This window comes from Ornithorhynchus anatinus, chromosome 7 (assembly GCF_004115215.2).
Source record: "Ornithorhynchus anatinus isolate Pmale09 chromosome 7, mOrnAna1.pri.v4, whole genome shotgun sequence".
In the NCBI taxonomy this organism is placed as follows: Eukaryota; Metazoa; Chordata; class Mammalia; order Monotremata; family Ornithorhynchidae; genus Ornithorhynchus; species Ornithorhynchus anatinus.
The window spans coordinates 77804452-77830174 of record NC_041734.1 but is presented as its reverse complement, the minus strand read 5'-3'; the positions used below and the strand labels follow the sequence as shown (position 1 = coordinate 77830174).

At 46.0% G+C, this 25723-nt stretch overlaps 1 protein-coding gene across 1 annotated transcript; it reads left to right on the top strand.

The window, feature by feature from the left end:
* The first annotated feature begins 754 nt into the window (after positions 1-754).
* LOC100087835 (caspase-8-like) lies at positions 755-24027 on the top strand. The gene is made up of 8 exons (XM_029069609.2): positions 755-1059; positions 10372-10477; positions 13021-13159; positions 14289-14348; positions 15845-15906; positions 17132-17243; positions 20989-21478; positions 23859-24027. The coding sequence occupies exons 1-8, from the start codon at positions 761-763 to the stop codon at positions 24025-24027; spliced, it is 1437 nt and encodes a 478-aa protein (XP_028925442.2). The 5' UTR covers positions 755-760.
* The last annotated feature ends 1696 nt before the right edge of the window (positions 24028-25723 follow it).

Below are 25723 nucleotides of genomic sequence, written 5' to 3'. Positions count from 1 at the left end.
ACTGTTCTAAGAGCTGAGGTAGGTACAAGATATTCAGGTTGTCCCACATGGGGCTCACAGTCTTAATCCCCATTTTACAGATGAGGTAACTGAGGCACAGAGAAGTTAAGTGACTTGCCCAAACTCACACAGCTGACAAGTAGCGGAGGTGGGATAAGAACCCATGACCTCTGACTCCCAAGCCCATGCTCTTCCCACAAAGCCACGCGGCCTAGTGAGGGTGAAGCACTTTCCTAAGAGCATGGAAGAGTACAAAAGAAGCTAGAAACATGTGTCTGTTTATTGTTATATTGTACTCTCTCAAGCATTTAGTGCGGTACTTTGCACACAGTAAGCGCTCAATAAAAATGACTGACTGAATGAATGATTCCTACCTTCAAGGAGTTTACAATTGAATGAGGAGGACAACAAGTGTTTGCCAATAGTAGGAGCAGGAAGGAGAACAAGGAAACCACAGGAAATATATAAATGAGATAAGATGAAGTGGCTGAATAAACAGTCGATTGTTCAAATTAGAAAAAAAAATGCTTCCACACCCACCCAAAGAAGGGTAATTTAAGACCAGAATGCAACAGGCCCCAGTGAGGGAAATAGGAAAGCCATAGAGGGGGAGTGGGGGCCCGGGGTTTTGTGTTTCTGTGGGCCTTCTGGTACCCCATCCCTGACCCCAACCCCGGCCCCTGGTCAGTGTCTTCCTCCTCTGCCCCTGGGCTCACTGGTCCCGTATTTCTTCCCCATCAACAGCGACATGAGCTTTCAGATGAAAGAGCTTCTCTTCTCCATTGGGGAGGAGCTGGCGGCCGACGACCTGGAGGCCCTCAAGTTTCTCTGCCTGGACTTGATCCCGCTGAAGAAGCAGGAGACCATTCAGGATGCCCTAGGCCTTTTCCGGCTGCTCCGGGAGAAGGGGATGTTGGAGGAGGGAAAACTTTCCTTCTTAAAGGAGCTGCTCTTCCGAATTCACCGGATCGACCTGCTGAAGGCTCACCTGGGGACCAGCCATGGGGACGTGGAGAGGGAGCTGGAGGAGCCGGGAAGGGCCCAGGTGTCTGCCTACAGGTGAGGGGGACCCGGACATCAGGAACCGGAGGAACCAGCCAGGGGGTTGTGGAGAGGAAGCCAGAAGACTCAGAAAGCCCAGGTCTCTGCCTTCAGGGAACGGAGCTGGAAATGGGCTGATGGGTGGTCCCAGGGGCTATTTTGGCATAATAATAATAATAATAATTGTGGAATTTGTTAAACACTTTGTGCCAAGCACTATATTAGGCGTTGAAGTAGGTATAAGGTCACCAGGTCCCACCTCACAGGCTAAGTAGGAGAGAGACTAGATATTGAATTCCCATTTTGCTAATGAGGGAACAGGCACAGAGAAGTTGAGTGCCTTACCCAGTTCATTAATTCATTCATTTATTCAGTCGTATTCACTGAGTATTGTGTGCAGAACAGTGTACTAAGCGCTTGGGAGAGTATAATATAACCATAAAAAGACACATTCCCTGCCCACCATGAGCTTACAGTCTAGAGCGGGAAACAGACATTAATATATAGGGAAGTGGCTTGGTGTAGTGGATGTTGTCCAAACCATTGTCCATGTTTTCCCTTTAGTCTAGAACTCCCTCTCCCTTCATATATGCCAACTGCCAACTCTCCCTGTCTTCAAAGCCTTATTAAAGTCCCATCTTCTCCCAGAGGCCTTCCCTAAGCCCTCATTTCCCCTACTCCCTCTCCCTTCTGCATCACCCATGTACTTAGACCTGTATCCTTTAAGTACTTGCCTTCACCTTCAGCCCCTCGACACTTACACACATATCCTTGTTCTCTGCCATTTCCACATCTGTATTTATGTGTTCTGTTTTGCTATGTAGTCTCCCCTGTTTAGACCGTGAGCCCATCATTGGGCAGGGATTGTCTCTATCTGGTGCCCAATTGTACATTCCAAGTGCTTAGTACAGTGCTCTGCACATAGTAAGTGTCCAATAAATACTATTGAATGAATAAATGAATGAATAAATGAATAGAGCACAGGCCTGGGACTCAGAAGGTCATGGGTTCTAATCTTGACTACACCACTAGTCTGCTGTGTGACCTTGGGTAATTCACTTCAGTTCTCTGGACCCGAGTTACCTCATCTGTAAAATGAGCTTTGAGCCTGTGAGCCCCACGAGGGACAGGGACTGTGTCCAACCCAATTTGCTTGTCTCTATACCAGCACTTAGTACAGTGCCTGGCACATAGTAAGCGCTTAACAAATATCACAATTATTATTTTTAATATAAATAAATAAATTACAGATATATAAATATGTGCTGTGGAGCTGGGAGGAGGGAATTCATTGATTCATTCAATCATATTTATTGAGTGCTTATTGAACTAAGCACTTGAGAGAGGACGATACAACAGCAAACACATGCATTCCCTGCCCACAGTGAACTCACATTCTGGAGGGGAGAGACAGACATTAATATAGTTAAGTAAATAAGTAAATAAATAAATTACGGATATATACATATGTGCTGTGGGATTGGGAGGGAGGATGAATGAAGGGAGCAAGTCAGGGTGACTAAGGAAGGAGTGGAGAAGAGAGGAGGGCTTAGTCAGGGAAGGCTTCTTGGGGGAGACATGCCTTCAGTAAGGCTTTGAAGTGGGGGAGAGCAATAATCTTTGTGATATGAGGAGGGATAGCACTCCAGGCCAGAGGCAGGATGTAGGCTAGCGTTCGACAGCAAGATAGACAAGATTAAGGTACAGCGAGAAGGTTAACATTACAGGAATAAAGTGTGTGGGCTGGGTTGTAGTAGGAGAGTAGCGAGGTGAGGTAGGAGCGGGCAAGGGGATTGACTGCTTTAAAGCCAATGGTGAGGGCTTTTTGTTTGACGTGGAGGTGAATGGGCAGCCACTGGAGTTTCTTGAGGAGTGGGGAAACGTGGTCTGAAGGTTTTTGAAGAAAAATGATCTGGGAGGCAGAGTGGAGTATGGACTGGAGTGGGGAGAGATAGGAGGCAGGGAGGTCAGCAAGGAGGTCGACACAATAATCAATCGGGATGGGATAAGTGCTTGCATTAATATGGTAGAAGTTTGGATGGATGACAGAGACGGGTCTGTTGTTATACTGTACTGTCCCAAGTGCTTAGGACAGTGCTTTGCACACAGTAAGCACTCAAAAAATACATTTGAATGAAAGGAATAACGCCAAGGTTACGAGGTTCATCCCAAGCGCTTAGTACAGTGCTCTGCACATAGTAAGCGCTCAATAAATACTATTGAATGAATGAATGAAAGGTTGTGAGACAGGAAGGATGGTGGTGCCATCAACAGTGATGGGAAAGTGAGCGAAGGACAGGGTTTGGGTAGGAAGATAAGAAGTTCAGTTTTAGTCATATTAAGTTTGAGGTGGCGGGAGGACATCCAAGTAGAGATGTCTTGAAGGCAGGAGGAAATGCAAGATTGCAGAGAGGAAGAGAGATCAGAACTGGGGATGGAGATTTGGGTATCAGATGCAGATTTGGGGATGAATAAAGGGAACAAATCAGGGCGGCACAGAAGAGGAAAGAAGAGCTTAGGGGTCACACAGCAGGTAGGTGACAGAGCTTCACTCTGCTGCCCCGATCTTTTTCCTACAGAAATGTTCAGTGGATGTTTCCCCACTCCTCAAGAACCTCCAGTGGTTGCTCATCCACCTCCACATTAAACAGAAACTCCTCACCATAGGCTTTAAAGGCCTCAATCACCTTGCCTTCTCCTACTTCACCTCTCTACTCTCCTACTACGACCGAGCCCGCACACTTCGCTCCTCTGATGCCTACTCAGTGTACTTCGATCCTGTCTATCTTACCACCAACCTCTTGCCCACATCCTGCCTCTGACCTGAAACACCCTTCCTCTTCATATCTGACAGACGATTACCCTCTCCCGCTTCAAAACCTTACTGAAGGCGCATTTCCTCCAAGAGGCCTTCTGACTAAACACTCTTTTACTTTTCTTCCACTCCCTCTGTGTGGCCCTGACTTCCTCCCGTTATTCACTGCTCTAGACTGTAAGCTCACTGTGGGCAGAGAACGTGTTTACTGTTGTATTGTACTCTCCCAAGTGCTTAGTATAATGCGCTGCGCACACTAACCACTCTGTAAATGCGATTGAATGAATGATTCCCCTTTTCAGTCCCACAGCATTTGTGTATATATCTTTAATTTATTTATATTAGTATCTGTCTCCCCCTCTAGATTGTAAGGTCATTGTGGGGAAGGAATTTTGTCTGTTACGTTGTTGGATTGTACTCTCCCAAGTGCTTAGAACAGTGCTCTGCACTCAAGTAAGCCACAATGCCTGGCATATAGTGAGTGCTTAACAAATACCATGATTATCATTACTGTTATTATCAATTATTATTAATTAATAACAATATTAACAATAACAACAGTAATAATAATCTTGGTATTTGTTAAGTGCTTACTATGTGCCAAGCACTGTTCTAAGCACTGGGGTAGATACAAGGTTATTAGGCTATCCCACATGGGGCTCACACTTTTAATCCCCATTTTACAGATGAAGTAACTGAGGCATGGAGAAGTTAAGTGACTTGCTCAAGGTCACACAGCATACTAGTGGCAGAGCCGGGATTAGAACCTATGTCCTCTGACTCCCAAGCTCCTGCTCTTTCCACTAAGCCACACTGCTTCTCTGGGAGAGAAAAATAGAATGAGTAGATACAATCCCTGCCCGAGTGGGAAGAGAGACATTAAAATAAACTAATTATTCAGTGATATTAATTGAGCACTTACTGTGAGCAGAGCACTGTACTAAGCGCTTGGGAGAATATAATAAAGTTGGCAAATGTGACCCCTGCCCACAAAGAGCTTGCAATCTAGCGAGACTATCACAGGTGGCAGCAATAAAGGGTAAATATTATTATCATTATTATTTTAGTTTGGGTTAACTGCTTATATGTAATGACAAGCACTGTTCTAAACACTGGGGTAGATAGGGATTAATCAGTTCAGACACCATCCCTGTCTCACACTGGTCTCATAGTCTATGGAGGGGAGAGAACAGGTATTGAATCCTCATTTTACAAGTAAGGAAACTGAGGCCCAGAAAAGAGAAGTGGACCATCCAGGGTCACACAGTAGGCAACTGTCAAAGCTGGGATTAGAACTCAGGTCCTCTGTGGAGAAGGGAGGTGGGGAAGGGGGACAATTAGATAGCGACAAGACAGCAGATCTGTTTAGAATAGTAATGGGAGGTCTTTAATATTCATTCATTTATTCAATCAATCGTATTTCTTAAGCGCTTAGTGTGTGCAGAGCACTGTACTAAGCTCTTGGAAAGTACAGTTTGGCAACAGATAGAGACAATCCCTGCCCAACAATGAGTTCACAGTCACAGTATGTTAGCACAATGGCTTTTTTGCTGAATAGGTTGTGAAAGATAACACTTTGGAAATTAAGTACTGTATTTATGTGGGTACAAAACCTAGCATTCAAAGTCTTTCCTTATTGATAAATATTTACATTGCTATTTGATCATACCACATCTTTTAGAGTGTAAGCTGCTTGACGTTGTGGATAGATCACCGGACTGGGAATCGGAAGGTCATGGATTCTAATTCCGGCACCACCACTTGTCAGCCGTGTGATCTTGGCCAAGTCACTTCACTTCTCTGTGCCTCAGTTACCGCTTCTGTAAAATGGGGATTGAGACTGTGAGCCCCTTGTGAGACAGGGACTGTGTCCATTCTGATTAGCTTGTATCTATCGCAGTACTTAGAACAGTGGTTGGCACATAGTAAGTGCTTAACAAGTATGATAATTATTAAACTTCTGTGGGCAGGGAACATGTCCTGTGCTTCTGTTGTTCATTCATTTATTCAATAGTATTTATTGAGCGCTTACTATGTGCAGAACATTGTACTAAGCACTTGGAATGTACAATTTGGCAATGGATAGAGACAATCCCTGCCCAATAACGGGCTCTAAATGGAGGAGACAGCAAAGTAAAACAGAACAAAACAAAACAAGACAACATCATCAAGATAAATAGAATCATGGAGATATACATCTGACTAACAAAATAAATAGGGTAATAATATATACAAATATGAACAGTGCTGAGGGGAGGGAAAGGGGGAAGAGTTGTTCTTCCCAAGTGCTTACTAATGTGTTTTAAACTCAGTAGACTCATAAATACCATTTCTTCGACTACGACTTTTTATTGTTAAGGTTCTAGCATGGTTTTAAAGATTTCTTTTGCTTTGATTAAGTGTTTGGGAACATAAAAGTTCACTAGGCAAAATTTCCATCTGTCCTCAAAGAAGTTGGCCCTAGAGAATAAAATGTACCTATATGTGTGACTGGAAAGGCTGAAGCCAAGGCCCACAGTCCTGACCATTTTGGACACTCAGTGAAGCTTATCCCTTGTTTTGTTCTTATGTTTGAAGTTTTCACTTCCTCATCTCTTTTTCCTTACAGTGCTTTTACTCAACAAGAACCTCCCCTTTTTTGGTGGCACTGAGTCATGCCCGTCTGCCTCCATCAATCAATCAGTGCTATTTATTGAGCACTTTCTACCTGAAGAGCACTGTCCTGGGCGCTTGAGAGAGTACTATATGGCAGAATTCCTCAGCGATCGACTCCCAGTTTTCAGCTGGGACACAGCACTGTCTGATAATAATAATAATGTTGGTATTTGTTAAGTGCTTACTATGTGCCGAGCACTGTTCTAAGCGTTGGGGTAGACATAGGGGAATCAGGTTGTCCCACGTGGGGCTCACAGTCTTAATCCCCATTTTACAGATGAGGGAACTGAGGCCCAGAGAAGTTAAGTGACTTGCCCACAGTCACACAGCCGACAAGTGGCAGAGCTGGGATTCGAACTCATGAGCCCTGACTCCAAAGCCCGTGCTCTTTCCACTGAGCCACGTCTGAGGCCTTGTTCCACCATGTTCTTAAAATGTTTCCCTGTCCTCCTCCTTGTTTTCAGTTACTCAATTTCAGTTCTCCAGACAGAGTTGGTTGGGTATCCTGTCGTTCCTCATTCTAATGATAAAAGTAATAATAATAATAATCATGGTTTGGTTCATAATTGGTTCAATAATCATGACTCTAACTATTACTGCTAATGGTGGTATCTGTTAAACACTTACTATGTGCCAGGCACTGTACTATGCTCTGAGGGACTATGTCCCTGTCCCACAGAGAGCTCAAAGTCTTAATTCCCATTTTCCAGATGAGGTAGCTGAGGCACAGAGACTAATCATCATCATCATCATCACTGTGGTATTTGTTAAGCTCTTACTATGTGCCAGATACTAAACTAAGCTCTGGGGTGGATACAAGCAAATCAGGTTGGACACAGTCCCTGTCCCTCATGGGGCTCCCAGTCTCAATCCCCATTTTACAGAAGAGGTAACTGAGTCCCAGAGAAGTGAAGTGACTTGCCCAAGGTCACACAGCAGACAAGTGACAGAGCCGAGATTAGAACCCTGGTCCTTCTGAATCCCAGGCCCAGTCTCTATCCACTGGTCTGTGCTGCTTCTAAGTGAATCCTCTAGACTGTGAACTCACTCTTGGCAGGAACATGTCTGTTTGTTCTTTTATTGTACTCGCCCAAGCGCTTAGTACAGTGCTTTGCACCCAGTAAGCACTCAATAAATTCGATTGAATGAATGACTGAATGAAGTTTCTTGCCCAAGGTCACATAGCAGACAAGTGGCGGAGCCGGGAATAGAACCCAGGTCTCTCTGACTCCATTAGGTCACGCTGCTTAACACAAACTCTACTAACTACAAGGTAATCGGGTTGACACAGTCCCTGTCCCACAATGAATGTTCCAGCCGGTGAAACTGTCCGAGGTGAGTCCAGCTTCTGATAGTATACACTGTTTAGCCATCTTTCACTTTCCAGTGTATTTCTACAGAATCAAATGAAAGGGATAACCTTGCATCCATCCATCCTTTCATTCATTCATTCATAATGAATGACCAAATTATTACCACTGTTGTTGTGTTAGGTTAGGAAATACACTATGAGTAAACTCTCAGGGTAGCCGAAGAGACATAATTTGATAAAGATTTAGTAAATATAAAATCAGTATGGCCTCCCTCAAAATTATTTTATACATATTTTCTTCCAGGTTTAACTTTTTAGCATGGCCTAGTGGAAAAAAGAGGGGCCTGGGAGTTAGGGGATCTGGGTTCTAATCCTGCTTCCACCACTTACTTGCTGAGTGACCTTGGGGAAGTCACTTAACTTCTCTGTGCCTCACTTCTTTCATCTGCAAAATGGGGATATAATACCTGTACTTTCTTCTACTTAGAATGTTAGCCCCACATGGGACCTAATTATCTTGTAACTACTACAGCACTTAGTACAGTATCTGGTACATGGTGCTTAACAAATACTATGATTGTTATTATTAATATTACCACCTGTGTATGCCCTCCCAGGACTTAGTACAATGCTCAGCATATTGTAAGTGCTTAATGAATACTACCACTATCATTATTATGGCACTCATTAAGGATTGTCTATGTAATAATGATAATGATGTTGGCATTTGTTAAGCGCTTACTAAGTGCCAAGCACTGTTCTAAGCGCTGGGGTAGATACAGGGTAATCAGGTTGTCCCACATGAGGCTCACAGTCTTCATCCCCATTTTCCAGATGAGGTAACTGAGGCACCAAGAAGTTAAGTGATTTGCCTAAAGTCACACAGCTGACAGGTGGTGGAGCTGGGATTAGAACCCGTGACCCCTGACTCCTAAGCCTGTGCTCTTCCCACTGAGCCATACTGCTTCTCTACTAATAGTTGGTGTAGATATAAGATAATCAGATTGGACATAGACCCTAGCCCACACAGGGCTCAGAATCTACATAGCAGTAGGATTTAATCCCCAATTTACAATTGAGGAAATTGAGGCACAGAAGAGTTACAGAGAAGTTAAGTGATTTGCTGAAGGTCACACAACAGGCAAGTGGCAGGGTCAGAATTAGAACTCGGGGCCTCTGACTCCTGGGCCCGGGCTCTTTCCACTAGGCCACATTGCTTCCCAGAACTATTACTACCATTAATTTTGGTTTTATTAAGCACTTATTCTTTCTCAATACCTGTTCTCTCCCCTGTTTAGACTGTGAATCCTGTGTGGGAAAGGGAGTGAGTCTCATCTGATTAACTTGTATCTACCCCAGTGCTTAGAACAGTGCTTGACACATAGTAAGTGCCTAACAAATACCATAAGAATAATCATTACTATAAGTATTACTTTATGTTAAGCACTGGGAGGCAGCAAGACCTAGTGGAAAAAGCATGGACTTAAGCGTCAGAGGCCCTGGGTTCTAATCCCAGCTCCACCTGCTGTGTGACCTTGGGCAAGTCACAGCCTCTCTGGGCCTTAGTTCCCTCATCTGCAAAATGGGGATTAAATACCTGTTCTCTCTCCTACTTAGACCGTGAGCCCCACGTGGGACTTGATTATCTTATATTTACCCCAGTGCTTAGTACAGTTCTTGACAAAGAGTAAGTGCTTAACAAATACCACAATTATAATAGAAGAAAATGAGGTCGGATGCAGTCTCAGGAAGTGTGGACTAGTGTAAAAAGTCTGGGCCTGGGGGACAGAGGACCTGGGTTTTAATCCTGGCTCCACCCCTTTTCCGATGTGTGACTTTGGGCAAATCATTTCACTTCTCTGTGCCTGAGTTAGCTCATCAGTAAATTGAAGATGGATATTGTGAGCCATGTGTGGGACAGGAACTTTGTCCAACCTGATTATCTTGTATCTGGCCAGGTGCTTAGTACGGTACCTGGCACTTAGTAAGCACTTAACAAATATCACACTTATTGCCCAAGTGATTCTCCCATTGAACCTAACACTTTCTGGTTCTCCTTTGACAACCCAGCCCACACACTTTGTTCTTCTAGTGCTAACCTTCTCACTGTGCCTCCATCTCGCCTGTCTTGCCGCCAACACCTAGCCCATGTCCTGCCTCTGGCCTGGAACGCCCTCCCTCCTCAAATCTGCCAGACAATTACTCTCCCCTCCTTCAAGTCATATCGAAGGCCCATTTCCTCCAAGAGGCCTTCCCAGACTAAGCCCCGCTTTTCCTCATCTCCCCCTCCCTTCTGCGTCACCCTGACTTGCTCCCTTTGCTCTTCCCCCCACCCAGCCCCAAAACACTTTTGTCCATATCTGTCATTTTATTTATTTGTATCGACATCTGTCTACCCAACTCTAGACTGTTAGCTTGATGTGGGCAGGGAATGTCACTGTTGATTGTTGTATGGTACTTTCCCAAGCACTTAGTACAGTGCTCTGCCCGCAGTAAGCGCTCAGTAAATACATTGAATGAATGAATGGTGGCTTTCTGTCTCCCGCAGGTACCTGCTCTACCAGATTGCTGAAGAGTTGACCAAAGAAAACCTGACCAGTATTAAATTCCTACTGCTCTCAGAGCTTCCAAAGAGCAAACTTCAAAGCCCCACAGTAAGTAATAATAATAATTATGGTATTTGGTAAGCGCTTACTATGTGCAGAGCACTATTCTAAGCGCTGGGGTAGATACAGGGTAATCAGATTGTCCCACGTGGGCCTCACATTTTTTTAATCCCCATTTTTACAAATGAGGTAACTAGGGCACAGAGAAGTTAAGTGACTTGCCCAAGGTTACCCAGTAGACAAGTGGCGGAGCCGGGATTAGAACCCACAACTTCTGACTTCCAAGCCCGGGCTCTTTCCACTAAGCCACGGAAGTATGGTCACTGTTGGCAATTCCCTGGAACCTTATGATCAGAGCTGCTGCCTCCTGCCTGAAGAGCTGGGGGATGTAGGGGCAGAGAGGGGAGGGGAGGCATTGGGGTCTAGTGGAAAGAGCACAGGGATGGGGATCAGAGGACATGGGTTCTAATCCTGGCTCCATCACTTGATTGCTTTGGTGGGTCATTTAACTTCTCTGAAGCAGCATGGGGTAGTGGCTAGAGCCTGGTCCTGGGAGTCAGAAGGTCATGGGTTCTAATTCCAGCTCTGCCACTTGTCTGCTGGGTGACCGTGGGCAAGTCGCTTCACTTCTCTGTGCCTCAGTTATCTCATCTGGAAAAGGGGACAACCTGATCATCTTGTATTTACTCCAGAGCTTGAAACAGTGCTTGGCACATAAAAAGAGCTCAACAAATAGCATCATTATGATTATTATTGCTAAGCACTAAGGTAGGTACATGATAATCAGGCAGAACACAGGCCTTGCTCCATTTGGGGAGCTCATCTCTTAGATTGTGAGTCTTGATGGCCAGGGATGGTATCCATTCATTCATTCGATCGTATTTATTGAGTGCTTTCTGTGTGCAGAGCACTGTACTAAGTGCTTGAAAGACTACAATAGAAGGAACAGTTGCATTCTTTACCCACAATGAGCTTCTGTATACTCTCCTAGCACTTAGTACAGTGCTTTAGATTCAATCAGTGGTATTTACTGAGCACTTGCTATGTATAGAGGGCTGTACTAAGCTCTCTGGGCAAGTGCAATACAACAGAGTTAGCAGACAGGTCCCCTGCCCGTAAAAAAAACTTATTGTCTAGAAGGGGAAATGGACGTGAACATTAATAAAGAAGTAATTTATAATATGTAATTTAAAGATATGTACGTAAGGGCTGTGGAGTCGGAGGCAAGGAGAATATCAATTGTCCAAAGGTCACAGTTCCAAGTGTTGAGCCGATGCAGAAGGGAGAGTGAGCCGGTGAAAAGAATCAGGGAAGGCCTCTTGGAGGAGATGTGACCATTCAAGAATTGTTTAATAAATACTATTACTCCTCCTCCTCCTCTTTTCCTCCTTTTCCTCCTCCTCCTACTACTAAAGGAGAGGGAAAACAGGGGTTTAATCCCCATTTTACAGATAAGGAAACTAAGGACCAGAAAAGAAAAATGATGCCCAAGGTCATACAGCAGGCAGGTGATGGAGCAAGCATGGCCTAGTGGAAAGAGCACAGGCCTGGGAGTCAGAGGACTCTGTATTTTAATCCCGGATCTGCTAGGCACCTGCTGTGTGACCTTGGACAAGTCACTTAACTTTTCTGTGCCTCAGTTCTCTCATCTGTATCCCTCCTACTTAGACTGTGAGCCCCAGATGGGACCTGATTATCTTGTATCCACCCCAGCACGTAGCTCAGTGCTAGGAGAGAGAACAGGTATTGAACCCTATTTTGTAGATGAAGGAACTGAGGTACAGAGAAATTAAGTGACTTGCCCCAAATCGCACAGCAGGTATGTGAGAGAGCCAGGATTAGCACCCAGGTCTTTCGATTCCCAGGTTAGTACTCTATCCACTAGGCCACGCTGCTTCCTTCTAGTTACCTAGTATGAACTTTCTGCCCTGGAATTTGATTGATTGATTGGGTGGCATCTCCAGAAGGATTCAGGGAGATCAGGTCTACACAAGGACTCCTGGTAGTCATGTCTACACCTGGGCTCAGAGTGGCTGTGTCTCCACAAGGACTCTGGGAGACTGGGTCTACATGAGGGCTTAGAATGGCCATGTCTTGTCAACACAAGGAGAGGTCATTGTCTACATTAGGCCTCAGGGTGTCTGTGTCTACCCTAGGGCTCAGGATGGCTGTGTCTTGTCTACACAGGGGCTAGAACATGGGCCTGGGAGTCAGAAGGATCTGGGTTCTAATTCTGACTCCGTCACTTGTGTTAGAAGAGTGCTTGGCACTTAGTAAGCGCTTAACAAATACCATCATTATTGTGTTCTTTCTGACCTTGGGTAAGTCACTTTACTGCTCAGGGCCTCAGCTCCCTCACCTGTAAAATGGGGATTACGACTGTGAGCCCCATGTGGGACTGGGACTGTGCCCATTCTGATTATTTTGTATCTACCTAAGCATTTACAACAGTACCTGCCATGTGGTAAGTGCTTAAAAATTACCATAAAAAGAAAAGAGGAAAAGAAGGCTCAGGATAGCCATGTTTCCCCAAGGGCTGGAAACCCTCAACAGATTCTGATGCTTGTATGAGTGTGGTTTTTCATCCACAGACTGCCTTAGGTATCTTTATACATATGGAAAAACATGGAAAGATGAATGAAGGAGACCTGGGAATGCTAAAGAAGATTTTAAAGGATGTCCAGCCCAGCCTGCTAATACCAATTGAGGAGTATGAAGAAAAATCAAGAGGTATCAATCAATCATATTTTTTGAGTGCTTGGAGAGTACAATATAGCAATATACAGTATAACAATATAACAGACACATTCCTTGCCCACAGTGAGCCTACAGCCTAAAGGGAGAGACAGACACTAATATAAATAAATAAATTACAGATATGGACATAAGTTCCGAAGGTCTGAGTTGGGCAGTGAATAAAAGGAGCAAATCAGGGTGACCGAGAAGGGAGTGGGAGAAAGGGAAATAAGAGCTTAGTCTGGGAAGTCTTCTTTGAAGAGATGTGCCTTCAATGAGGCTTTGAAGGTGGGAAGAGTAATTGCATATCAGACATGGAGAGGGAGGGCGTTCCAGGCCAGAGGCAGGCTGTGGGTGAGATAGATAAGATGGGGGTACATTGAGAAGATTGGCTTTAAAGAAGCTAAGTGTACGGGCTGGGTTGTAGTAGGAGAGTAGCAAGGAGAGGTAGGAGAGGGCAAGGTGATTGAATGCTTTAAGGCCAGTGGTAAGGACTTCCTGTGTGATGTGGAGGTGTATGGGCAACCACTGGAGGTTCTTGAAGAGTTAAGAAACATGGCCTAAATGTTTCTGTAGAAAAATGATCTGGGTAGCAGAAAAATGAAGTTTGGACTGGAGTGGAGAGAGACAGGAGGCAGGGAGCAAGGAGGCTGATTTTAGGGAGATCACGCCTGATGGTTGCGATTTTCTCAATAAAGTAGGTAGCCAGATCACTAGAGGCAAGAGATGAGGGAGGTGGGGAGACATGGGGTTTGAGGCGGGAGTTAAACATCTGGAACAACTGGCAAGGGTGATGGACATGGGTGTCAATAGGAATGGAGAAATAATTTTTCCAGGCAGAGAAGAGGGTAGAGTTGAAGCATGCAGCGACAAACTTGAGGAGGACGAGTTCGGTCCAGTATCTAGATTTCTGCCCCAGTATCTAGATTTCTGCCAGCAGCGCTCTGCGCCTTGTGCACAGGAGCGAAAGAAGCAGATGGGGAAGTGATAGTTTATCTCCAAACTCCTCAGCCCTGAGGCAACTGTCTGCCCCAGAGCCCAGAGTGGGCTAGTGGTGAGAGGGTGGACTGGTGGCTGGGGGTAAGTGGCCAGTCTCAGTCTTTAATTCTTGTTTTTGTGTCAGCCAGAGCAGGAGCAGCTGGAAACTTAAGCACTGCCTTGGGACAACTCTCCCTCACCACAGGTATTTCTGGGTCTTTCAAGCATCAGATGGGTTCTGCAATAAGTTTGAGGATTTGTCGCCGAGCTGTTCTCTCTCCTGCTGTTGGAGTGGGATAGAGAACAGGAAGAGAGCAGTCCTTTAAGCAGTGAGCCCCATATCGATAGAGCACAGGCTTGAGAGTCAGAAGGACCTACGTTCTAATCCCGGCTTTGGCACCTGTCTGCTGCGTGATCTTGGGCAAATCACTTGGCTTCTCGGGGACTCAGTTACTTCATCTGTAAAATGGGGATTAAGACTGTGAATCCCCAGTAGGGCAATGACTGTGTCCAACTTGATTACCTTGCATCTACCCCAGTTCTTAGAACAGTGCTCAATACATAGAAAGCACTTAAGTACTGTAATTGTTATTTATTACAACCCTGATTATCTAGCCTCTACCCCAGTGTTTAGCATAATGTTTAGCACATAGTAAATGCTTAACACATATCTGAGTTATATGAAGGGGGCTAAGTAAATTGTAGGGGCTGCTGTGGGGGTGGATTGCCTCAGTTACCTCATCTATAAATTGAGCATTAAGATTGTGAGCACCATGTAGGACAGGGACTGTGTCCAACCTGATTACCTTGTATCTACCCCAGTGCTTTGAACAGTGCTTGGTACGTAGTGAACACTTAAAATACCATAGTTATCGTCCAGATCCCAAGGAATTAAATGCTACCTTTTTACTTGTCTGCATCATAATCATAATTTTGGCTGTAGTTAAATGCTCAGTCTATGAAGCAGCGTGGCTTAGTGGAAGGAGCCCAGGCTCGGGAGTCAGAGGACATGGGTTCTAATCCCGGCTCCACCACTTGTCTGCTAGGTGACCTTGGGCAAGCCACTTAACTTCTCTGTGCCTAAATTACCTCATCTGGAAAATGGGGATGAAGACTGTGAGTCCCACATGGGATATCCTGATTACCTTGTATCCATCCCAGCCCTTAGAACAGTGCTTGGCATATAATAAGCGCTTAACAAATGTCATAATTATTATTATGTGCCAAGCACTGTAACAGGCTTGGAACAAATACCAGATTATCAGATCCAGTCTCTGACCACATGGGGTTTACAGTCTAAGGGGGAGGGAGAACAGAGGGTGAATCCCCATTTTACAGATGAGGAAATCGAGGCCTAGAGGAGTTAAGTGAGTTGTCTAAGGTCATATGGCCGGCCAGTGACAGTGCTGGGATTAGCACCCAGGTCCTCCGACTCCCAGTCTCATAGGGGGCGAAAGCAATATCCAAGTCCACAGGGACCTGGGAAGGGGTTCAAATGGCTCTGGAGGACTCAGCATGGTGTGCTGATGTCATAGGGATGGGGGTGGGTATGGAGGGAGAGTCCCCAAATTTAAGGTGGCCAAATGCCTGAAGGAGAAGCCATCTGAGCTCTGTCCTAGAGTTCGAGGGCAGTCACAAGAAGCAGCGTGGCCTGGGAGTAGGAAAGACTTGATATTGACGCTTCTATCCTTTTCCTCCCAGGAAATTACAACCAACAAGTATCTTCCCCAAAGGCAGCAGAAGAAATGGAAAGAATATCTCAGGTCAGACTGGAGGCCACCGCAGGCCAAGAGTCCAAGAAATGCTAGCGATTACATTCCAAGAGCCGGGCACAAGCAAAATCCCTCCCATGGTGGCCAAGAACATGAAACTGTTTTCTGGCCCTCAGTCTTATATCACTCTTCACTGTCTGACTGCTTTATGCCTGTGCATTTTTTTTTAATGGTATTTGTTAAGCACCTACTATCCTCCAGACACCGTACTAAGCTCTGAGGAATATAAAAGGGTAATCAGGTTGGACACAGTCCATGTTCCATAGAGGCTTGCAATCTTAGTCCCCATTTTACAGATGAGGTAACCGAGGCACAGAGAGGTAGAGAGACGTGCCAAAGTCACACAGCAGACAAGTGGTGGAGCCGGGATTAAAACCCAAGTCCTTCTGACTCTAAGGCCCGGACTCTAACCACCAGGCCATGCTTCTCTGCCCAGAGGGGCTTTGGCGGCTGGTCCCACGCCCATTTCTGCTCTCTCCCTTCTTCCTCTGCTCTGATTGACTTAACATCCAAAATATTCCCGGAATTTAGACAGCCACCCTATTTCAAAAGACTAATAAGAAAGAAAATTGCTTATCTTCTTTGGTGCCTGTTATGGACTTTGATAACCCTCACCATGAGGAAATTTTTCCTCGGGTCTAACCCAAATTCCTCATACCATACTTCCATCAATCACTGGCATTCAGTGAGCCCTTGCTGTGTGTGGAGTACTGTCTTTATCTTTTGCTCCCGCCATGCTCTCCCCAGTGTCTAGTGCAGTCCTCTGCACTCAGGTATTCAATAAAGCAGCACTCTCTAAGTTAGATAGAGAACAAGGTGGTAGGCCAAAGGATCAGGATTCTAACCCTGGCTCCTCCACTTGTCTGCTGTGTGACTTTGGGCAAGTCACGTCACTTTTCTGTGCCTCAGTTACCTCATCTGTAAAATGGGATTAAGACCGTGAGCCTCCTGCGGGACAGGGACTGGGTAGAACCTGACTGTCATGTGCCTACCCCAGCGCTTAATACGGTGCCTGGTACATAGTAAGCTTTAACAAATATCCTCAAAAAAGAATGAACACCATTGATCATGATGATGATGATGACCATACAAGGTATTGGCCACAGATGCCCACTGTGGCTACCCACAGAACCAGCCCTGTGGTCCAGCCTCTGGCCCAGGCGTTGGGTCTGGTTGGCTACTGACCAGCTGTGCTGGGCTCTTGCCCCCTCTGCAGATCATGGCGCCGTACAAGATGAACCACTTACCTCATGGATTCTGTGTCATCATCAACAACTCGGAGTTCCAGAACCCGCAAAACACCAGGAGAGGAGCGGATAAAGATGCAGGTAAGCAAGGTGGCTGACTGAGCAGAGTGGAAAGAGCCCGGGCCTGGGAGTCAGAAGGTCAAGGGTTCTAATCCCGGCTCCGCCATTTGTCTGCTGTGTGACCTTGGACAAGTCACTTCACTTCACTGGGCCTCAGTTACCTCATCTGAAAAATGGGGATCGAGACAGTGAGCCAAGAGGTGGGACAGGGACTGTGTCCAAATCTGATTTGCTTGTATACACTCCAGCTCTTAGTACAGTGCCTGGCACATAGTAAGCGCTTAACAAATACTGTAGTTATTATTATTATATGGCTCCTGGCCTGGAAATGCTGACGGGAGACTGACTGTAAGGAGCCTCTGGAATGGAAGCTTCTTGTGGGCAAAGAACATGCCTACAAACTCTGTTATACTGCACTTTCCCAAGTGCTTAGGGCAGTGCTCTGCACACAGTAAATGCTTAATAAAAACCATTAATTAAAGGATTGCTTTGGACATTCTCCCCCATTAGACCATAAGCTCTTTGGGAACAGGAAATGGGTCTACCAACTCTCTTATGTTTTATATGCTCAAGTGCTACAGTGATCTGCACCCAGTAAGAGCTCAATAAATACCATTAATTGATTGATTAGAACATTCTCCCCCATTAAACTGTAAGCTCCCCTTTTTTAAAATGGTATTTGTTAAGCGCTTACGATGTGCCAGGCACTGTTCTAAGCACTGGAGTAGATACAAGATAATCAGGTTGGACACAGTCCATGTCGCTCATGGGGCTCACACTCTGAATCCCCATTTTGCAGATGAGGAAACTGAGACCCAGAGAAGTTAAATGACTTGTAGACAAGTGGTAGAGTCAGGAATAGAACCCAAGTCCTTCTGACTCACAGGTCTGTGCCCTATCCACTAGGCCATGCTGCTTCTCACAAGGACTGTAAACTTGTGAGCAGAGAACATGTCTATCAAATGTGTTATATTGTACACTCCCAAGGTTTAGTACAGTGCTCTGCACACAGTAAATTTTCAGTAACTTACAGTTGAATGATTCAGAGGAGGCTCTGCTGAGGTGGATGGGGCTAGTAGGAATATTATTTAAGAGGTCTTCCCAGATTGGGCCCCCCTTTTCTTCATCTCCCACTCCCTTCCGCGTCTCCCTGTCTTGTTCCGTTTGCTCTTCCCTCCTCTTCCTGCCCCAGGGCACTTATGTATTTATCTGTAATTTTATTTATTTATATTGATGTCTATTTACTTGTATTCATGTCTGTCTTCCCTGTCTAGACTGTGAACTCGTTGTGGGCAGGGATTGTCTCTTTTTATTGCTGTACTGTACTTTCCCAAAGCACTTAGAACAGTGCTCTGCACACAATAAGCGCTCAATAAATGTGATCCAATTGAATTATTTATCAAGTAGTTACTGTGTGCAGAACAACCAGTCAATCAATCGAAGGTTGCCCCAGCGGCAAACTGGTCTGCCTAGAGAGACTCAGGTCTTGTCACCTGGTTGGGATTTCAGAGCCCAAAAAATATTTCCTAAGAAAGTTCCCAGCCCTGTGCACCCACACTTCTCCCTGAACTCTGCTAGAATGAAAAGGTTCATTCTTAGCCTGGAAGCCTCGTGTGGGACCTGATTATCTTAGAGATAATTATTAGAGAAGCAGCATGACTTAGTGGAAAGAGCCTGGGCTTGGGAGTCAGAGGACGTGGGTTCTAATCCCAGCTCTGTCACTTGTCTGCTGTGTGACCTTCTTAACTTCTCTGTGCCTCAGTTCCCTCATCTTTAAATTAGGGATTAAGACTGTGAGCCCCACGTGGGACAACCTCATTACCTGATTACTTTGTATCTCCCCCAGAGCATAGAACAGTGCTTGGCACAAAGTAAGCGCTTAATAAATACCATTAATATTATTATTATTATCATCTTGCTTCCACCCCAGTCCTTGATACGTAGCAAGCGCTTAACAAATACCATTATTATTATTAGTATTATTAATAATACTAATAATAAAGGTATTTCCACAGTCGAGGCAAGGTAGATAGCGCCATGCGCCCCCTGCTGGCCGCTCAACCAAATAACACAGGACATGAACTATCGTATTTATAAAGGGCTTATTATGAGCAAAACATTGCATTAAGCGTTGGGTAGAGACAAGATAAATCAGCTTGAGCCCAGTCCTGGTCCCTCATGGGTCTCTCAGTGTAAGAAGGAAGGAGGACAGGTATTTATCCCCATTTTACAGATGATGAAACAAAAGCCCAGAGAAGTGAAATAAGTGACTTGTCCAAGATTGCCCAGCGGGCAAAGTTACAGAGCTGTGATTAGAACCCAGGGCCTCTGACTCCTGGGTGAATACTCTTTCTACTGGGCCACAGTGCTCGCTCAATAGTATTTATTGAGCACATACTGTGTGTGCAGTTCTGTATTAATAACAACAATAATAATAATGGTATTTATTAAATGTTTATTATGAGTCAAGCACTGTTCTAAGTGGTGGGGTAGTTAGAAGATAATCAGGTCAGGCACAGTCCTTGTTTTATTTAGGGCTCCCAGTCTAAGTGGGAGGAGAACAGGTATTGAATCCCCATTTTCCAGATGAGGAACTGAGGCCCAGAGAAGGGAAGTGACTTGCCCACAGTCACACAGTAGACAAATGGCAGAGTTGGGATTAGAATAATGTTGGTATTTTGTTAAGCGCTTACTATGTGCCGAGCACTGTTCTAAGTGCTGGGGTAGACACAGGGGAATCAGATTGTCCCACGTGGGGCTCACAGTCTTAATCCCCATTTTACAGATGAGGTAACTGAGGCACCGAGAAGTTAAGTGACTTGCCCAAAGTCACACAGCTGACAAATGGCCGAGCCGGGATTTGAACCCATGACCTCTGACTCCAAAGTCCATGCTCTTTCCACTGAGCCACGCTGATTAGAACCCAGGACTTCTGACTCCCAGGTCCTTGGTCTTTCCATTAGGCCATCAGGACCTTAATTTCTTCATCTGCAGAATAAGAACAATTTATTGATCTTCCAGAAGCCACGGTTAGTGTCTTCTTGTGGAAAGAGCACTGGCCTGGGAGTTGCAGGATCTGGGTTTTATTCCTGACTATGCCTCAATCTGACTGTGTGATCTTGGACAAGTCATTCATCCTCTCTGAGCCTCAGTTTCCTCACCGGTAAAACAGGGTTAATAAAACCTAACTCTCCCTTCCTCACAGGACTACTGTGAAGATAAAATGAGATGGGGGACGTGAGAGTGCTCTGGGAAAATTAAAGTGCCATTCAAATTCAAAGAATAATAACAATCCTAATAATAAGAAGAAAAATAATATGCAGGGTACCCTATAAATCCTTTTACCATGACTCTAATTGGAAGAATCATGTTTCAATATCAATCAATCCATCAGTCACTCATATTTAGTGAGCGCTTATTGGGTGCAAAGCGCTGTACTGAGTGCTCGGGAGAGTGCAACAGAATACAATAGAATAGAATACAATAGAATACAATCGATATCAGGGAGTAGGTAGGTAAAAATCCGAGGTGTTTTTCATTAAGAATGGAGATGATATTTCTCTACCTCTTTCCCAGCATTCCAAAGCGTTATGGACGCCTTGTTTCTGGGTAGGAATCTAATTTTAGCCGCCTCAGAGGTGGGCAGGGGCCGAAGAACTAGAACCTGGGCTCTTTCTTGTCTAATTGTGGCTGCAGAGCTCTTTCTTGAGTCTGAGTTTTCTCTTTTCTTCTCCCTGCCCCCCGTGTCCCTCCCCAATGTCCCCAGCGGCTCTGGACAAGGTCTTCAGCTGGCTCCAGTTTAAGGTCGAGCACCACAATAACCTGAAAGGGGAGGCCATCTCCCGCGTCCTACGGGCCTACAGCGAGAGGGACCACACGGACCAGGACTGCTTCATCTGCTGCCTGCTCTCGCACGGCCAGAAAGGCGAAATCCTGGGCACGGACTGGGAGCCGGTGCCTCTGAGGGCCCTGCTGGGCCTCTTCACCTCCTCAGCCTGCCGCACCCTGGCCACCAAGCCCAAGATCTTCTTCGTCCAGGCCTGCCAGGGCGGCCAGGGCCAGGGCGGGCTCTCTCTGCGAGGGCGCGAGGGCGCCCTGCTGGAGGCGGACGCGGTGGTCATCCCCTCCGTCCCCGACTGGGCCGACCTCCTGGTGGGCATGGCCACGGTGGAAGATTTCATCTGCTTCCGGCGCCCGCGTCACGGCAGCGAGTACATCCAGGCGCTCTGCAGGGCGCTGGAGACCTTCTGCCCGCGGTCAGTTTCCCTCCTGGTTCTGGGGCTCGGGTCGGGGGTGGGAGCAAGCCCGGGGTAAGGGAGTGAGGAGTTATGTGCTAACTACTACTACTAATTGTGGCATCTGTTAAACATTTCCTATGTGCCAGGCCCTGTACTATGTGCTGGGGAGAATACAAGCAAATGGGGTGGGGCACATTCCCTGTCCCACAGAGGGCTCACTGTTTTAATCCCCATTTTACAGATGAGATAACTGAGGCACAGAGAATAATGATAATAATAATCACTGTGGTATTTGTTAGGTGCTTACTATATGCCAGATACTATACTAAGCACAGGGGTGGATACACGCAAATCGGGTTGGACACAGTCCCTGTCCCACATAGGGCTCCCAGTCGCAAGCCCCATTTTACAGATGAGATCACTGAGTCCTGATGAAGTGAAGTGACTTGCCAAAGGTCACACAGCAGATAGGTGGCCAAGACCCCAAATAGTGACTCTCCCCAAATGGGTGACTTCCCCAAATGGAGAAAGCCCACCTCCTCCAAGAGGCCTTCCCTGACTAAGCCCTTTTTGGCTTTTCTTCATCGCCCTTCTGCATTGTCCTGACTTGTTCCCTCTATTCATCTCCCTCCCACCCCTGCAGCACTTATGTCCACATCTGTAATTTATTTTATATTAATATCTGTCTCCCCCACTAGACTGTAAGCTCAATGTGGATAGGGAATGCATCTGCTATATTGTTAAAATTGTACTCTCTCGAGCACTTAGTTCAATGGTCTGCACACAGGAAGAGCTCAATGAATATGATTGCCTGACCATCAATCAATGGTATTTATTGAACACTTGCAGTGTGCAGAGCACTGTACTAAACACTTGGGAGAGTACAATGCAATTGAGTTGGTGGACACAATCCCCATCCTCAAGGAGTTTCTATTCTAGTGGGGCTGATGGGCATGAAAATAAATGAGGAATCAGAGAAGCAGGCTCTCTGGTCTGGCGGGCTCTCCTTGGAGGCTGTTTCCTCTTGGTTTTTCTCCCCGCTAAAATCCCTTCACTCACAACAAACTGTTTGGGCACCTTGGCATACAAACCCAATTGGCAAGGAATAGGAGATGCTTAGCAGGGGCCTTTTTACACACCCTTAAGTCAAGTTAAAATGATAGTTTGGATGTGGGATAATAGTAATTACCGTAGAGACCGACAGAATCGACCGATAAAATTTATTGAGCACCCTCTAGGTCTGTCAGTCATTCATGTTTATTGAGTGCTTACAGCGTACAGAGCACTGTACTAAGCGCTTGGGAGAGTCTGGTCTCATGCTCCCGAGTCGCTTCCAACCCATAGCGAGTCCATGGACACAGCTTTCCCAGAACATCCCACCTCCATCTGCCATCGTTCTGGTAGTGGGTCCAAAGAGTTTTCTTGGGAAAAATCCGGGAGTGGTTGACCATCACCTCCTTCCGCACAGTAAACTAGAGTCTCTGCTCTCGACTCTCTCCCGGGATGCTGCTGCCCAGTACAGGTGAGTTCTGACTTGTAGCAGTTGGCCTGCCACTCGCTAGCCACTGGCCAAGCTAGGAATGGATTGGGTAAGGCTCTGCTTCACTCTCCCTCCCATAGCAGAGACTGGCAGAGAACTGGGAACTCTCCAGGTGCCATCCTTGAGAGGGAGTTTGAGACAGTACAATATAACAATTTTAATGACACATTCCCTACCCACAATGAGCTTACAATCTAGAGCTGTAAAGTCCTTGTAGGCAGAGGTTGTGTCTACCAGCTTTATTGTATTGCAATCTCCCAAGTGCTTACTACTAGTGCTCTGCACACAGTAAGCTCTCAGTAAATAGCATTAATCAATTACTGTTTGCAGAACCTTGTACTAAGCACTTGGAGAGATAGAAGTAGGAGACGTTCATTCATTTATTCAGTCATATTCATTGAGCACTTACTGTGTGCAAAGCACTGTACTAAGCGCTTGAAAGAGTACAGTACAACAAAAAACAGGCACATTCCCAGCCCACAATGAGCCTACAGTCTAGAGGGGGAGATAGACATTAATATACATAAATAATTTATTGAGCACTTACCATGTGTAGAGAACTGAACTAAGCACTTGGGAGAGTTCAACATAGGAGACACATTCCATGCTCACAACGAGCCCACGGTACCCTTCCGCTCTAACAGGGAGACCCCCGTGAAGAGGGGGTCTCCAGGAGAGGAAGGAGGCTTGTGTTGGGGAACCGAGAGGAGAGACGGGCCGGCCCCAACCCGACAGCCTCTGTTGGAAGGCCCTTCTTGGATTTCCTTGGGGTGTCAGAACACGGGCTTGACGTCGGTGGGCTCTGACCTAGTGCCATCCAACCAGAAATTTCTGACTCCTTTATTTTCTCTCCATAAGGGGGAAGGACCTGCTGACCATCCTGACCCACGTGAACAAAGAGGTTGGCCAGAAGGTGTTTGGGAGCAACAAGCAGATGCCGGAAGTAAAATTCACCCTCCAGTGCCCACTTATCTTCCCGGTCCCAGAGTCGGGAAACGAGCGAGAAGAGCAGGAGGAAGGATGCTGAAGATCCGTCGGGGCCGGGTGCCGCTTCCCACGCGGGTTGTCACAGAGGAAGGAATTCCCCGTGGGTCAGGAAGTCTGGGGGTCGAAAAATCCCTCATAGGTTGTACCTCTTCAGTTTTCCCTCTCTTTGGGTCTTCCAGTGGTTGACTTTCAGGGTAGCCATAGTAAACAACAGCATGTATTGAGCTCCCACTGGGTGCAGTGCACTGTACTAAGCACTTAAGAAGTACTAAATAAGCCAGAGGAAGACAGAAGCCCACTAGGAAGACAGACCTAAAAGCAAGCACTGTGCTAGGCACTGGGAAAAACACAAGTTAATCAGCTCAGACACAGTTAATTGTGTTGTAGTGTTTAGGAGGGAACTGAGGCCCAGATCAGCACCTTGGTGGGCTCTCTATGCCTAGGCCTTTGAACCATTAACTCTGCTTGGGGTTTTTTTTCTTTTAATGGTATTCATTAAGTGCTATGTGCCAGGCACTGTACTAAGAGCTGGGAAAGATACAAGCTAATCAGGTTGGACACAGTCCTTGTCCAGTTGGGGCTCACTCTCTTAATCCCCATTTTACAGAGGAGGTAACTGAGACCCAGAAAAGTGAAGTGACTTCCCCAAGGTCACACAGCAGACAAGCAATGAACACGGTTTAGAACCTAGGTCCTTCTGGCTCCCAGGCCCTGGCTCTATCCACTAGGCCACACTGTTTCTCACAGATGGCTGATAGGAAGGTAGCACAAGCTGGTGGAAAGAGTCTGAGACTGGGAGTCAGGAAATCCTAGGCCTGACTGTGTCATTGGCCTGCTGTTTGACGCTGACAACTACTTAATTTCTCTGGGCCTCACTTTTGACAAATGAAGATTCAATTTCCGTTCTTCTTGCCTTTTAGTCTCTGAGCCCCATGTGGGACAGGGACTGTGTCTGACTCGATAATCTTGTTTCTCCTCCAGCACTTGACATGTAGTAAGTATTCAAATACCACAATTATCATTTTTAAATTAACCATGGTTTCGTTGCCATCCTGAATACCCACCCTAATAATAATAATGATAAAGGTAGTATTTGTAAAGTGCTTACTATGTGCCGAGCACTGTACTAAGTGCTGGGGTAGATACAAGATCATGAGGTGGGTCTCAGTCCCACATAAAGCTCACACTCTAAGTAGGAGGGAGGACAGGTATTAAATCCCCATTTTACAGGAAACTGAGGTAAGGAGAAGTGAAGCGACTTGCCCCGGGTGACACTGCAGACAAGCAGCACAACTAGGATTAGAACCCAGGTCCTCTGACCCCAGGTTCATCAGGCTCTTTCCATTAGGTCATGCTGCTTCTCCTTAATCAACCAGCTAGCATCCCTAACTGTGCCTCAGCCACCAAACAACACTTGGAAGATGGAGAGGTGAAGAGAAAATAATGGTGAAGGATCAGTGGCTTGAGTATGCACTCGTTCCCGCATTGTGAATTTACCATCAGAGCCAGAGAGAATCCTGGAACTCTGGAAGAATGGGGAGTCGGAGGCTCCGGGGTCAGCTGGGAAGGAGACTGGAATGTGTCAAAGAGCCTCAAAAAGATCAAAACCTCCAAGATAAAGAGAGAGGAACAGGAAGAGGAGTCAGAGCTGAACCTCGACCTCACTGTTGCTCTGCTAACCATTGGCGGATGGAAGGATAAAATTGATATTGTTGACTTTCCTCCTGAAAGGGGAT

Bases quoted from the DNA above. Each gene is read 5' to 3' on its own strand.
- LOC100087835 (XM_029069609.2), top strand. From the start codon at position 761: ATGAAAGAGCTTCTCTTCTCCATTGGGGAGGAGCTGGCGGCCGACGAC. The intron at 14,349-15,844 runs GTATTTCTGGGT...TTTTCCTCCCAG, and splicing joins ACAACTCTCCCTCACCACAG to GAAATTACAACCAACAAGTA. The intron at 21,479-23,858 runs GTCAGTTTCCCT...TCTCTCCATAAG, and splicing joins CTGGAGACCTTCTGCCCGCG to GGGGAAGGACCTGCTGACCA.